The 15564-nt window shown below is 46.9% G+C and overlaps 1 protein-coding gene across 5 annotated transcripts in view; it reads left to right on the top strand.

Annotated features, from left to right (window-relative positions):
- CACNA1B (calcium voltage-gated channel subunit alpha1 B) overlaps positions 1-15564 on the top strand; it is a 2298664-nt gene that overhangs the window by 2193431 nt on the left and 89669 nt on the right. For all 5 annotated transcript variants that reach the window (XM_069609698.1, XM_069609696.1, XM_069609700.1 and 2 more), the window contains one exon: positions 11718-11931. In XM_069609698.1, coding sequence (XP_069465799.1) covers positions 11718-11931 — 214 coding nt within the window. The remainder of the gene's footprint in view (positions 1-11717; positions 11932-15564) is intronic.

Genomic DNA, 15564 nt, shown 5'->3' with positions numbered 1-15564 from the left:
CTGAGAATGAGAACTCTTCAGTGGGCACTAAGAACTCAGTGGTCGCAATTCTCAGGGAAAATGACACACCTCCTTCAGGTTCCGGACAAGGTGGCTCGAGACCTTCAGTGGTGGGCCTGCCAGGAGAACATCTTGAAAGGAGAACTGTTTTGGCAACCCTGGCCGGAGATAACAGTAGTCACAGATGCCTCACTCATGGGGTGGGGAGCCCATACCAACGACTTGACCATCAGCGGTCGTTGGTCTCCATCGGAGTCCAGACTACATATCAACCTGTTAGAGCTGAGAGCAATCAGACTAGCGCTGAAGGCTTTTCTGCTATCTGTACAGGGGAAAAATGTCCTGATAATGACGGGCAACACAGTGGCCATGCACTACCTCAACAAAAGAGGAGGCGTAGGGTCACTGCCTCTGTGCAGAGAGGCGATGCAGCTCTGGTTTTGGGCAATCCAAGAAGGAATCTCTCTATCGGCAGTTGGTTGCCAGTCATTTGGTCGAAATCAATTGGTCGACTGGACAACTGGTCGAATCAATTTGGTCGAAAACCAAATGGTCGAATTTTTTTTTTTTTTTTTTTTTACCCCTTTTTTTTTTTTTTTGGGGGGGTCCCCCCCCCCAACCCCCTTTTTTTTCTTTCTTTTTTTTTTTAACACGAAAACCCACAAAACACATATATAAATAAAAAAAAAAAATTCGACCATTTGGTTTTCGACCAAATGACGTCGACCAAATTGCAGTCGACCAGTTTGTAGTCGACCAAATGACTGGACACCTCGGCAGTTCACTTAGCCGGAGAGAAAAACTTGACAGCGGACGCTCTGAGCAGGCAGAGTACAGTCTCCCACGAGTGGGAACTAGCTCAGGAAGTCCTTCAACAGATCATCACCCTTTGGGGAACCCCTCAAGTGGATCTATATGCCACCAGCATCAACAGGAAGTGCAATCAGTTTTGTTCAAGGGAATTTCCCCCGAGAGGAGCTCTAGGGGACGCGATCGTAGTGGACTGGGAGTTTCCACTTCTGTACGCGTTTCCTCCAGTCCCTGTCATTCCTCAAATGATCAGGAGGTTGAGAAGGTTCCGGAAAGCCATGATCCTAAGAGCCCCGGACTGGGCCAGGAGAACGTGGTACCGGGACCTTCTGGACATATCTATCTGCCCTCCAATTCTTCTTCCACTCAAGGAGAATCTTCTCTCGCAGAAGGGAGGTCAGGTTCTCCATCCAGACATCAGAACCCTCAACCTTCACGCTTGGTATCTGAAAGGTTGAGATACAAGGATTGGGACCTCCCAGATGACGTCATGGAGGTGTTGCTTTCGGCAAGAAGGCCAGCAACAAAGACTTAATACCGCTGCCGTTGGAACAAATTTTGCAGCTGGTGTAGAGAAAAGAATATCAACCCCTTTTCATGTGGTACACCAACGGTGTTATCTTTTCTACTCTATTTGGCAAATTCGGGCCTTCAGGTTGGCACTATCGGGGCTATCTTGCAGCGCTATTGATCTTCAAGCGCACTGCAGAGGAACCATCGTATTTCAAGTTACCCTTAGTAATACAATTTCTGAAGGGATTAACCAATGTCTATCCTCCAAGACCATTCCAAGTTCCCTTATGGGACTTGAATTTAGTCTTAAATTTCCTGATGGGTACTCCTTTTGAACCACTCCACTCTTGTTCACTAAGGTTTCTCACCCTTAAAACTGTCTTATTAGTGGCATTGACATCTGCTAGGAGGGTGAGCGAATTACAGGCTCTATCTTGTAAACCCCCTCATACAATGTTTCATAAAGACAAAGTTGTCCTACAAGTGAAGCCTAATTTTCTCCCAAAGGTGGTTTCTGAATTCCACATCACTCAGAAGATTACCTTGCCTTCATTTTATCTCCCTCCTCATCCAGGGAAAGAGAAAGAAAGGCTGCATAGGCTGGACCCAAGGCGGGCTTTGAGCTTTTACATCAGCAGACTTGTGTCAGGAATCAGGGGTAGAAGTTATGGAACCGCTGGCGGCACTAGCTAGCGGTTACCTCGCTCTAGTCCCCATCCAATATGGCGGAGGACTCTATAAGTACTGACTCCGCCTCCCTGTGCGGTGCGTTGTATCTGTGTTTGCTTCTCGCACTCTAACGCTCTGTTGCTCTCTAGTATTTTCCCTTCCATTGGGCTTCCTTAGCCGCCTTAGTTTTCCAACTATATCCAAATCTTGTACAACCTTAGTTTCTCGCTGCATTTCCTTCTTTCGTATTCTTAGGGTTCACGGCGTGTACTCCGCTGTTTCACCGCTTCGGTGACTTGCTGTCTTGCTTACCTGGATTCTTGGCTCCTCCTACTTCTCTGCTCGACTTCTCACCGTTCCTTCCTTGCTGCCTGCAGCCTTCTCTGTGCGCGGCACTCTTTGCACTGTTTACTACTTACATTTGCCGTCCGGTACATCAAACTTTGCGGCACTCCCTTCCTGTATCTGGTTTATTTATTACTCGGCGGTATCTGCCATCTATTCCTTCCACTGGGTATTGCATTTCGGGTTTCCTTCTTAGGCCATTTGTTCTCCTTTCCTTTCCTCTTTTTCGTCTATTATCCTGCTACTTACTTACGATTTCCTTGTTGCTATCGAAGGATTCTACCTGCAAGTCTTATTCCGAGCTCTGTCTGGAAGCTGGTCGCGGACATCTGGTTACTTCCAGTCAGCCTTCGCTATCCTCCTTTCTTCCAACGGCCTGGGTTATCAAGGACTACCTCACCTCCTACCATCAAGACCTACAGGGTTTTTTCTGCTTTGGCTTTTTCCCTGAAAGTGAGGCTGGCCCCACTGGAGGCACCCAAGACAGGTTCCCACTACTGTCACGGTGGCCTCTGGAGGGGATAGACCTTATCTCCGCGAAAAGAAGGTCCGGATTTATAAGGACGAGTCATCTAACAACAAGAAGAAGAAGCTTCCAAAGAAGAAGAATCCTCTCAAGGATCTATCCTCTGAAGAATCCGGTGAGGAGATAGGGGAGGTGGGACCGACGTCTGACAACTTGCTAGGATTAGGCAAGCAGACCAACTGTTCGTAGGTTACTCAGGGCACAAATTGGGATTACCGATAACAAAACAGACCATTTCCAGATGGATTATTTTAGCCATTCTGGAATGTTACAAACTGGCAGGGAAAGAGCCTCCTCAAAATCTTAGGGCTCATTCAACCAGGGGTATCGCAGCCTCTTCGGCCCTCCAAAGAGGGGTACCGATTTGAGACATATGTGCGTCTGCACTTACCTTCACAAGATTTTACAACCTGGATTCCTCCTCTAGCCAAGAGACTAGATTTGGCAAAGCTGTGTTACACTCTGTTCACTCTTGAAGGGAAACATGGCAATTTTACTCCCACATCCAGTTACACACCACTGCTATGGGAGTCTATCAAGATAAGGAATACGTCGGAGGACACAATCCCTTCGAAGAACAAGTTACTTCTTACCTGGTAACGTTCTTTCGATGGGATGTTCCTCCGACGTATTCCTTATCTTGATAGATCATCTCCCGCTTGCTGGCCTCGGAATTTGAAGAGGTTCAGTATTAGGAAGTTAAGACCGCACCCCACACCCTTCACAAACCCAGCCTGTCTGGGATCTATGTGGTTACTTTCACTCGCCCACCTCAGCAACATCTGATGTAATTGGGTCACGTAGATTTTGCCTATGACATCTAACAAGGCAATGGGTCTATAGTCACCTGGGTTTGCCCTGTTGCCCTTCTTGAAGAAGGGCAACGTTCGTTTGTCAGATATTCTTTGGAAGAGTGTCATACAGAAGTCGGACCAAGCCTCTGGGTTACGCTTGATATTGTAATTCGTAAGGCCGTCAGGCCCTGGGGCTCTAGATGCGTTCGCTCTTTGAATTGCAGTTAGAATGTCCTAACGGTCAAATTTTAAGTCCCATTTCGCCAGTTTCAAAGGGTAAAGATCTTCTGTGCATCCCTCAGCGCTGAACATTTCAGTATAAAAGGCAATCCATGTTGCTTCAGAAATTTGGTTTGCCTGTAGAGAGTCTTGCGGGGCAAATTTGTTATTAATGATTCTCCAGAAGTCCGCTGAGTTTTTGTTCTGTAATTTGGACATCATTTTCTCGGAATCGTTCTGTAGCATTATAGCTTTGTAGGACTTACACCAATTTCTGAATGCTTGTTTGATTGTTTTTTTTCTTTAGGACAAGCACAGAAGCATCTTTGCGCTCTGTGGATAGCATTTGCAATTCCTGTCGCATCAGTCTTTTGCGCTGTTGTATCTGTAAATCGAAACTATGTTTATGAGCACATTTTTTGTGTTTTAGCCCTTGTTTGTGTTCTGTAAAGTCAGTCAGTAAATGACAGTATTCGACCTCATTGTCTGCTTGGTTTAAATTGGTCACAATTTTGTTTACTTCTGCATCAGCAAGTTCAAGGCGTATTCTGCTGGAGCGAACAGACACGCCGTGAGACCAAGCTGGAGTGGATGTCACACCTGATGCGTTTAGGCTCAATATCACCATGTCGTGGTCACTATGGGTCATTAGTTTCATCTCAAACCGAAGTGCTTGTGTATGTACCGCATCTGACACAAACATGTAGTCCAAGACAGAGTATTGGTTCGTTCTTCTCCATGTAGGGTCGGCAGGGATGTCACCTGTCACGTTGCCATTCATCATCGACATACTTCTCGCTTCCATTTTCTGGCACCATTTGGAGGCTGCGTCTTTATTGGCTATGGTTACTGCTTCCCCACTTTTCTTGTTTTCATACTTCGTGCACTCAATGTTGAGGTCTCCACAGATGATCAGGTTAGGAGATTCTTCTTCTTCAAAGAGTGCATCTATTAGCGTGGTATTTTTGGTCAATGAAGAGTGAGGTTTATATCGCAGAATGGTTCCAATAGACGTTAATGATGTTCAGGTCGTCAGGGTCTCCGTCTGGAACATTTGCAGTACGAACCCTTGCTGTCTGAATAAATGGAGAAACATTAGAGGATGAGATGATTCTAAGGCCAGTAGATTTCCTTGCCACAATCATCAGCCCAGTCATTGGTCTTCCTTTTGGTTGTCTTATTGTAGGATTGTGGACGATTTCAAAGTTTTGCAAAATGGGGCTTCCGGATAGCCATGTTTCCTGTAAGCAGACCAAATCCATGTCTTGCAGCCAAGGTGTATGAAAAAGGTGACTGAATCCTCTTGTGTTCCACAAGCCCAATTTTATTAGGGTTTGTTTGTTCAATGCCTCACATTATAGAGACGATTTACCATTTAGTGCAACAGCGATCCAAGCCCAATCATTCGTCACATTTAGTTTTTCTGAGTCGGCATCCACGGCGCTTGGTGAAGAAGATGATCCATTAATGGTTATTTGTATTTGATCGCCGTGTCTAGATGGTAGATGGTAGATGGTCTGCGCTTGTTCGAGATCATCAGTTTGGGTGGACTGTTCACGATAGAACTGTTGCGTACCAGCTTAGAGACAGGCGGCTGTGAGTGGAACTTCTCTTCCAGGCGCCTGTCAGTGCTCTTGTAAATGTCAAACCCGAGGGATAGCAGAGTCGGATTAGCTTCTAATATCGCTTCGAAAATTATTTTTGACTTCATGTGCAGTGTCACTTTGTCGTCTCTTTTGTTGTCACAAAATTCAACGATTCTCAGATCATCCGATACAATTGTTCGTAGGCTTGGAATTAGTTGGAACAAATGCCGCACTTTGTGGCGATTTAATATCAGGTTATCTGCATTATCTATTCTTTCTAAAGTCACCGTGTAGAGGGTTGACATCTCTGTTTTGTCTGTTGATGGCTTCATAACGTTCCTCATTGATCGCAAGGGGCTTTTCAAGTTGCAATTTGATGTCTTCTTGGAGGTCCTTACAGGAGACTGCATTTTAGTTAGCGTCAAGTCTGCATGCTTTCTTGAGTTATTTATAGGTTGAACGTTCTCTCTACTGAACGGGTCGCTACAAGATGTCAATAGCAGGGTTCCCTTTGATTTTCCCATAGCGTTTGTCGTTGTGCAAGACTTAATTAGCTGCTTCTGTTTTTCCTCCATTGTTAGAAATGTAGGGGATTTAGGCCCTTCGTTTGTTGTAGTGGTAACCACATTTTTAAGCAACGTACATGTGCGATGGTTGTTAAATGTTTTCGCTGCATTGGGAAGGAAAGTTCCATTTACTAGTGCAGACTCGCGTTCCGCCAGTTCGCTGGTCGTTTCCTCCGCCACCGACGTCTTTTTTACCTCTATTCGTTCCTCATCATCGTATGTGGATAAGTTTGTTAAATCGATCGACTCTTCCCCCACCACTTTTTCTGTGTCGACGTTGTCCACAAGTATTTTTGAGTCGGTTGACACTTGTGCTTGTCCTTTCCAGTTGTTTGTGTTGACTGTTACGTTTACAGATTTTAAATTGCGTAGAGATTTTCTCGAATTGGTTGCCTGTCTCGATTTTTTCAGTGGTTGATTTTTTGTTTTTTTCGTCATCACACTGTTAGTGACAGGATTCACTGAATTAGAGCGTGCCTGGCCAGGAGCACTCTTAAAGATGTTGAATAAGTGACGGTGCTCTATGCTAGCCTTAGGCACTACTTGTGACAGGCAAGTTACTGTCTTGGACGTGTCCTTTTGGTCCAGTGACAAGATAAGGACTGTCGGTTTAGATGCACCCACAATATTTGTGGGTTCCTGCGTGTCATCAAGAGGTTGAGGGCCCTCCTCGCTATTCATTGAAGATGAAGCTGTCTGAGGGTTAGAGAGCACCAAATTGGAGGTCTCCTGACTGGTTTTCAAAGCTTCAGCAAACGAACTAGCTTCAATATTCTTTTGAAGTGAGGATTTTTCATGCTGATCAGGCGGGCCTTCTCTTGTCGAGGGTTTTCTCTCCCGTTCGCCCACTTTCCTCGTCTGCTGTTCTCTGCTCTCATTGCAGTCTTGATGGGATTCTGGAACGCTAGAGGCGTCTTTCGCCTTGGGGAAGAGAGTCTCAGTAATCACTGACTCCACTTGGCAGCCCAAACTAGTTGTAGGGGGCTTAAGCGTCCCTTCCTCGTTAGAGTTTTTGTGTTTGAAGATGCTCAACGCCTCCCTTGCAACTTCCTCCAGGATTTTTTTTATCCATGTTGTTATTTTTTAACTGTATGTTTAAGGTGTCTAACATGCTGTCATGCTTGAGAGATAGGGTCTATAGAGCATCTTTAAGTAAATTACAGTTTTTTTAGAGGTCTACGAATTTCGTGTTCAATATAGCTACCAATGTTGTGAGATCTTTGGTGTTCTCATGATATTATTGTGGATTGAATCTCACTTTGCCAGTTGGCGTTGTTGGCAAGTGTCGCTCTTTTGTGGCCCCGAACTCGCCTTTCGTGCATACGCATTTTGGCTATGCGAGCTTTTGAGTGGAACTGCTCCATCTGAGAATACTCGTCCGAAGAGGAATCAGTGGATGATAAGGAAGACGTCGACTCTTGCGTGTTAAGGTTCAAACTGTGTATTGCGTTTGCGAATTGCCTCTCCTCTATATAAATGGATGGATTTGGACTCTCGTCCCGTTTAGATTTTTTTCTTTGTGAGCATCGTGGACTACCAGAGCTACTTGCAACAGTTTTTCTTTTGTTTTGTGAGGATCGTTCGTTGAGTCATATGAAGTGGTGGGACGTCTTCATGTATGAAGTTGTCAGTACATTTGTTTGAAGACCGTAGATTAGTTGTGGCGGTCGCATTGGTACAGAACTTCAGAGCGCGGGCTTTGTTGATGCAAGTTAGGTCAGAGAGTAACTTGTTTACCACGTCGAGGGAGTTGCAACGATTTTCAGTTGGTGCATTTTTAGTTAAAGTGTTAGCAGGCCGTAAAAACACCTCCTCATCAGCAGTAGGTGAAAGATAATCACTAGACGCCTGAATTGTTGCCGCGTTATCATTCAAGATCTCGTTTGCGCTGTGGTAAGTAGATCTCATCTCCGCAGTGACTGAGGGTAACAGGTCAAGACAAAGGTGTTGGCAGAGCCCCTGCTTAAGCAAATCATTGTGACCCTGTTGTAGTTGCATGCTGCTCCTGCCCGCTAGAGTTTTGAAACGGGACCACGCTAGTTCCTGCAGCAATGGAACCTGGCGTTGCCCCGGACACAGTGATGAATTAGTATCAAGTATAGTATGGAGAATACTCCTTCTAGCGTTTGTCAGACCCGACACGTCAGCTTCCTCGTTGTTCGCAATCGCATCCGCCCGAGCGACCAACGATGTTTGGGAGCACCTTTGTGCGGTGAGTGGCGTCGCCGTATCCTGCACTGACTCGCACAAGACGATCACGTTCGCCGAGTCCCATTAGGCCCGCCCGCCGCCATTGTTTGTGCAGCCTTCTCTGCAGAAGCCATGAGTTCCACGTTTGCCTTTAGGCTTTCGTTGGGCCCAGTGTAAGACAAGACCGCACAAAGCTCCCCATGAGAAGCGTCAATTGCACTGGTTTCATCAGTATTAAGGATGGGTACTAAGGGCTCAGTATGTAACTATTTCACATTACTTTGGTGGCTTGCTTGATTTAGCGCCGCTTCATGGGGCGCTAGTGAGATGTCCAGAGCGGCACTCAGTCCTTCAGGAGGGGTCCAGTTCTTAAGTTGGGCTCGTGTTTTTAGCTGTTTCGGGAGGCAGGCGGTAGCCGTTTCAGCTCGGCGACTCATTTCCTTGGACATTGCTGCATGCTTTCCTTGTGAAGCCGCGTAAAAGCGACCAGACTCTTAAGCCGCCCACTACGCCCACAACAGCACAACAGTAGCAGCTAGCCCTTTCGCCGAAGGCTTACGCCGCAAGGGCGTCGAGGCCGCCTTAATAAGGACAGCTGTAGAGTCAGCTGACTGTGCTGACTCTACCCCTTAAAGGCACACGTACCTCGCGTTCGATTGAATGCCTGAATGTGCAAGTATTCTGATGTTCAAATAAGTGCGCTGAAGTGTCACGTTCAGCAGTCCTCCACTTCTCCACTTCTCCGCTCTCAGCACAACAGTAGCAGCTCGCCCTTTCGCCGAGGGCTTGCCTTAGCACCTTTTCAATTACCTGCTCCCCTTGTTTGTTTTAGCTCAGAATCCCCACCCTGGATGCCAAAGATTTATGTTAATCTTTTGGTGGAATGGTTCATAACACATTTAACCGTCATAGTAACTTGTTTCCTGAAAAACAGTGACGTGCTTCTTATTGAAGTTACCTCAGAAAAAAGTCTGAGTGAATTTAAAACACCCTTTGTTGAGTGGCATACTGAGTTTTCCATAAACATAAGCCAATCCTCTGGCCCGATGCTTAGACCGACGAAAAAAACTCTAAAAGCTGAATGCAAAGGCTGTTTTTACCAGGAGTTCACAACATGCACACGCCCGTCCATCCGACAGACGTCAAAGATGTATACAACCTATGGGATTGCTTCTTGCTTTCAATCTTCTTTGATGGGTCGGCAAGCTAAAGACATGCACGTGCATGAGGTCAAGGCCTGGGCAGCATCAATAGCCTTTCAGCAGCAAGCCCCCTTTTGTGAGTAATCTACAAGGCTGCCACTCTCCACATGCTTTCTGTAAATATTATGCAAGCGATTTAAGCTCTCCGGTGGAAACTGAGTTTGTTCAGGCCCTTCTTACAAACCTCTTTAGCCAGACTACTATCTGTTGTTGCTACCCCACTTGCAACTAATCAGGGCTTCTGTTTAGTCTTCGCATTAGTGTGGAGGAAGGGTGATTTGACATATCAGTAAGTACAATGTACTCACTGTACTGACTCCTGCTCTCTTAGTCAGTAGTGTCCCTCCCCTCATGCAACCCTCCCTGAAGCCCCCATCACTGACTTTAACAAAGAATAAAGGATTGGGGCTTTGGGATCCTCCAGCAGCTGGGTTGGAGTAATCGGGAAAACTTGAGCTGTGGCCCAAATTCATTCAGGCGACGCAGAAAGTGTTTTGCCCCTTCTCGCAGCAGGGGAGGCATTATACCATAAATGTATGTGGAAGAAGGGGTTATTTGGACTAGCCGTACAAGGTTCGCTAGAAGTGAGAGAGGTGTACTTTTATTTTACTTCCTCCCTGTTCCCCTCGTTTCTCACCAAATTGCGTTTTTTTCCTTACTTAAATTGAGTCTTTTCTCCTTGTCCTTCTCTTCCTCTATCTTTTATCATATCCCAATTGTTGTTTTTTTCCCCATCCCGCTGTTTTCTTCTTCCACCATATCCCTCTTTTCTTCTCGTCCCACTTACTTCTCCCTTCTTCCTAGCTCCTTAATTGCTTCTCCTTCTTCGTTGTGTCCTCCTTCATATATCCTTCTGCGTATACCTCTTTCCTTTTTCCTCCACTATATCCCTCTCTCATCCTACCCATCATTTTTCCCCACTCTGTCATTGTCCATCTTTTCATGCCTCTTTGTTCTCCCTATACTAGATGCACCTTTATTTTTTCTGCCATCGCCCCTTCCTTCTTGTCTCTTTTAGTCCGCTTAACACTCTTCCTTCTCTCTGCCTGTTTCTCTATTGCCTTTAACATGCTGTTTCTAACGGCATCACTCTCTTTCTACCTTGTCTTGCATCCACCTCTTTCTGTAATGTCTCTATGGCTTTGCTATTGCTTCCCCTGCCTTCCTTTGGCACTCTCGTTGCCTTTCTGAGATCTTTAGGTGTGCTTGTTCTGCTTCTGCCGCCACCCCTCCCTCACGCTCTCGCTCTCACTCTGTCTCTCTCTTATACCTCTATCCTTGTACTCCCTCTCAAACTATGGAAATGTAGCCGCGTTTCCCGACCTCTGACGCTAGTTCGTATGCCCCCACCCCCTCTCTCTCTGCCCGTTCCCTATTACCTTAGCTGCCTCTCAGTTATGTCTCTCTCTCCTCTCTTGCACACTCTCGCTGTCTCTCTCTTGCTCCCCCTCTCTGCCCCCTTTTCTCTCCGTCATTAATATGTCTTTCCCTTCCTCCTTGTATCTGTATCCTTCTGCCAAACACACTGCCATGGAAGGAATCCCTCGAACTCCACTAGATGGCACCACAGAATGTCCGGCTTCTTTTCTCATTGCCTGCTGCACCGATTTTGGAAGCTGGGCATTCAGCCGCCACCGTTTCGGCGCAGCACCTTGGGCGCAGGTCTCTCTTAGGCACACTCCGTTGGTGGCAGACAGCAGGGTTAAGGACCTATCCGCGCCTGAATATATGTTTTTCTCAAATATATTGTCACCCCAAGCACTAATAAATGCAGTGCTTCGCTTCGGGTAACATTTTATTGAAGGAAAACCCTTTACGATTAGTGCCTTCGTTCACTTACAGGACAGCTCCATGCGCGGAAACGCACTGGACTCGGCTAAAAGGGACCTGCGGCCAAGGTGCCGAAATGGCCGCACCATATGAGGGCACACACACTGGCCCATTAGGCCTAGCAGAAGCGGCTTCCTCATAGTGCACCTTGTCCGCTCGCTGGAGGGCAGATGAGGAACAGGTACTGAAGCTGGGACAGAAGACGACCAGACATGCTCATCAGTTCTGCAGGAAAGGAATAGGAGACACGAGATTCGTCACACTAGCAGGCAAGTGCCCAAGGGCGTGGGATTGAGAGTAGCCAGTGTGGGTCTGTTGCTCCACCACGTGCAAGTGAGGTCGCCCCCTCATTGTTGCCATGTTCTCCATCGTCTAGGGTGCTTGCCAGGACCAGCCCCTTTTACCTCGTGCAGTGTGCATGGGGTACCCACTGTCCGTGTTTCTGATTGTCACTTCTGTTTCCACAGCCCATCCCCGATGGCAGCCCAATGAAGCGCTCGGTGTCCACGCTCACGCCAGCACCACAGCAGCGGCCGCAGAGGATTCCCCTCTACGAGTACTCCCTGGAGAGGGTGCCACCCGACCGGACGCATCATCACCATCACCGCTGCCACCGCCGGAAAGAAAAGAAGCAGAAGTCCCTGGAGCGGTCGCTCACGCAGCTGGCTGCAGACGACCCAGGTACTACTATCTATAAAGAGCCCCTCCCAGCGGTATCTCCTAGCTTGCAAACCAACGCGCAGGGGCTTAGCTTGCTCAGTATTGAGAGCAGGGGAGTCTTGGATTTCCCAACAAGCAACGCAGTGTACCACACGAAATATTCAGGGGCTGGCCATTTTTCTCTCTCACTTTGGAACAATGTCAGAAATGACTGAACAATCTACATTGCTTACATTGTTGGGTTATATCCCAGTAGTTGAACTTTACAATGTTAATAAGTGGTTCCATTTTCAGTGTGTGAATGGGAAATATCAAAACGTGTGCATTTATGCTGAGTTTCACGGCCAGCTCGGGCTGCACACTGAAAAGAATACCCTCTTAAACCGGAACACCTCTCTGCTTCAACATACTCCATTTTGAGGTTGCATTGTCCAAACTGAGTTCATGTGTGATATCTCTTTCGCAACTGATAATCATCAAATGGTCTTGTTGCCGGATGCCAAGCACAGCTTCGAATGCTCCAGCAATGCCTTTCAGTGGCTAATAATACAAAGTATCCGAAGCAATTACCCATATCTAATGTGCAAACTCACATTTCCAGTTGATGATGCCATATGGCAAGTGCAGCCTTAACTTCTCGAGCAATGCCATTCAGTGAGAAATAATGGCCCTGTGTAAAACACTCAGAAAATAAAATGATAACCCATTATACAGTGTAAAACATTGTCCACCCTAATTCCATGCAACAAGAAAGCTCCCCCGAACATCAAACTGCACAGTTCTCTGTGGATTCTGACTGAAAGCACTACCCCCGCCCCCGCCCCAGCCCCCAAAACCCCCACCACAAAAGGAAAGAATGGAAAATTGAAAGAATACCTGCAGAGTTTCATAGAAATATTGCTAAAGGACAGAAGGGTGAACCCCCACGGCCACACAAAGATAGCAGGATAGTTTTGGGGGTTTGCAGCTGAACCAGGGGTCCACATAGCCCAGGCCTGACACCAAGGAGAACCAATCAGCCTGGAAGCCTATTGGGCAGGTGTCCTCACAGTCCAGTGAATGCACGGTATTATGCAGGCAGCAGGGCAGGCAAATAATGCATGTGATGCTCCCTTTGCACCCCTACCTGCAACTTCCAAGGTGCAGAGTGTTCCACCCCTATGGTGGGGGGCGGGGGGGGACACCAGCTGGGAAGAGGCCTTTGTCCTCTAAACATCCTTACATACAGGAGTGTTGCTAGGTCTGGAAAGGACCCGGGGCTACGCTGATATCTGAACTGTTGGGACTGGGGGCTAGCTAGTCTTTTAGGTGTAGCTCCTGAGATTCTATCCGGGGCTACAACCAAAAGATTAGGGGCTATAGCCCCCTTAGCCACCCCCTAGCAACGCCTCTGCTTACATATCAGGGGGCCTTGTTAGCACCATTTATGCAAATGAGGACACCATGTCCTGCTGGTGCTAATGGTGCTCCCTGTAACTCGAGGCCACTCAGAGCACAGCTTATGTTCAAATAAATGAGGTCTCTGAACCCCCAATAAGCGGATGAGGGCTCAGGACGGTCTTCAGCCATGTGACATGTTGCTTTGAAATACAGTTACATCCGCAAGAATGTCTGCAGAGACAATCCAAACACAGAGACCCAACTCCTCAAAGAGAACCCGACCGGAGTACAGCCCTGGAAGCTACCCCCATGTCCAGAACATATGGCTGTGTAAGTGACATCACCACTAAATGTGGGTGAGCTACAGAATCCATGTGCCTGGATGGTAGCTCAAGGGCAACGTGTTTGTTTTGAAAGAAAGCAAACGCAGGGCAACACAGGTTCGAATCCCGGTCCCACGCTTAGAGACTGGTCTCCAGTAATAAGCTCATAATAAAAGATTCAATTAATTAGGTAGCACCAAACCAGGGGGGTCTAGTTTGACTCTAAATGCCAGCAAGCCTAGAGTCCTCCCCCTCCAGCGCTCCCCACAGCACAGGACACATACTTGGCTTTGCCTCCCCACAACACATAAGCCATATTTGGCATCCTCCCTCCTCACACCCAACAAAGCCCCTACCGGATGTCCTGCCTTCCCACTCCACATCACAAAATCCATACCTGCTGTCCTGCCTCCCCACCTCCACAACACACAACCAATACCTGTCATACCACATTTGGCAGATATGGCGCAGTGTCATGAAATAATTGGCCCAGGACCACAAACTCTATTTAAGGGGGGTTATTTGGGATTTGGGAACAGTCTGCCCTTAAGACAGTTAAGCAGATAAATAGTACTCGTATGGAGATTACCTGAAAAGTACAGAAATACCATTGTAGCTTTGTTTTCCTCATTGTGAATGAAAGACTTCAAGTAAAGTACCAGAATGCAAAGAACTGGCAACCTATGAAATCTACCCTGGTTTTTTCAACTTTACTTTCATGACACACCACAACAAAAAACCAAAAGTGTGACAAGATCTCTGTTTTATAATGCTCGGAAACTGCCCTGGCATTTCAGTGCATGTGTTAGCTCCACATACACTTTTCCGTGTCACCTTTTCCAGGGGATAGTCCGTACATAATGAACGAACATGTACCCATACTAACACAAGCATTTAGCCCCTCCTAACCACCTCTCTGGTCTAAACACTCGTTTCCCACTTTCCCTCCCTTTCCTTCATGCTTGCTCCTGCTATTCTTCCCTCCTTACGAGTTAGGCCGTATTCCGGTGGTAAACCAAAGCACAGTAGCATAACATAACAAGGTGACCTCCTGTAGTCACAGGCAAACATCCAGTTGTTATGAATGATGTGCAGAATTATCTGACGTTCCTCAAAAACCTTTTGTGCACGTGAAACAAGTATTAAAATAAACTGGTCAGTTTAAAAAGGCGCGAGGGTGTTTTGTGACTGGCATGGAAGAAGGCGCCTGTTTGATAGTTAACTCTAGCTGTGGGAGACCTTTCGTGTTGAAATGCTGGCATCCAGTTCTTATTAGCTAACTTTTTTACTTGGATGGCTTTGCCACAGACATTAAGTCGCACCTGCAACTGCTGCCAAAAAGCTTCTAATGTAAATGGTCTGCTGCTTAATAAAGGAGCTATGAAAAGGGATGCGTAAGTAGGGCAGCGAGGCCGCAGCCAAACAGACGTTGCTTTCACATAATATTTTCTTGTTTTTTTCATGGCAAGCAGGTTTTGTTCAGCTTGTGTTTTAAGCCAGTTAGGCCAGTTGATTCAGTTGAGCTGCAGCCAGCCACTTGGTCCAAGGCAGTTTTAGGCCCGCCTGGTTCGCACACCTTTAATTACTACTGCCCTTTCGCTTAGTTATTTTATTAGTACGGGGATGGAGTACGAAGAGCCCCACACAGAGCTCTGGCAATGCACAAAAATCCTCCCCACTATTCTCATTTCAACGTTGCATCCATGACACTGTAGTTAAGAGACTTGGACCATCATACAGCTGCACCCTTTCTTCATGCCCTGCACCAAGCTAGTGATTCAAGTACTCCACTGTTCCTACACATGGACTTTCACAGAGCACTGACTGTGCATCTTAGTCCTTCAAAGGTATCACAAACCCAGCATGCAATTCTCAGCTGCTTCTGATCTGCAACACTGAAATAATGACCTGCTGCAACCCTTGCTATTTCAGTCCTGTGACTCACACAGCT

This window comes from Ambystoma mexicanum, chromosome 8, assembly GCF_040938575.1.
Source record: "Ambystoma mexicanum isolate Mex_15411 chromosome 8, UKY_AmexF1_1, whole genome shotgun sequence".
Classification (NCBI taxonomy): domain Eukaryota; kingdom Metazoa; phylum Chordata; class Amphibia; order Caudata; family Ambystomatidae; genus Ambystoma; species Ambystoma mexicanum.
The sequence above is the reverse complement of the archived record's forward strand: the minus strand, read 5'-3'. Positions and strand labels throughout refer to the sequence as shown.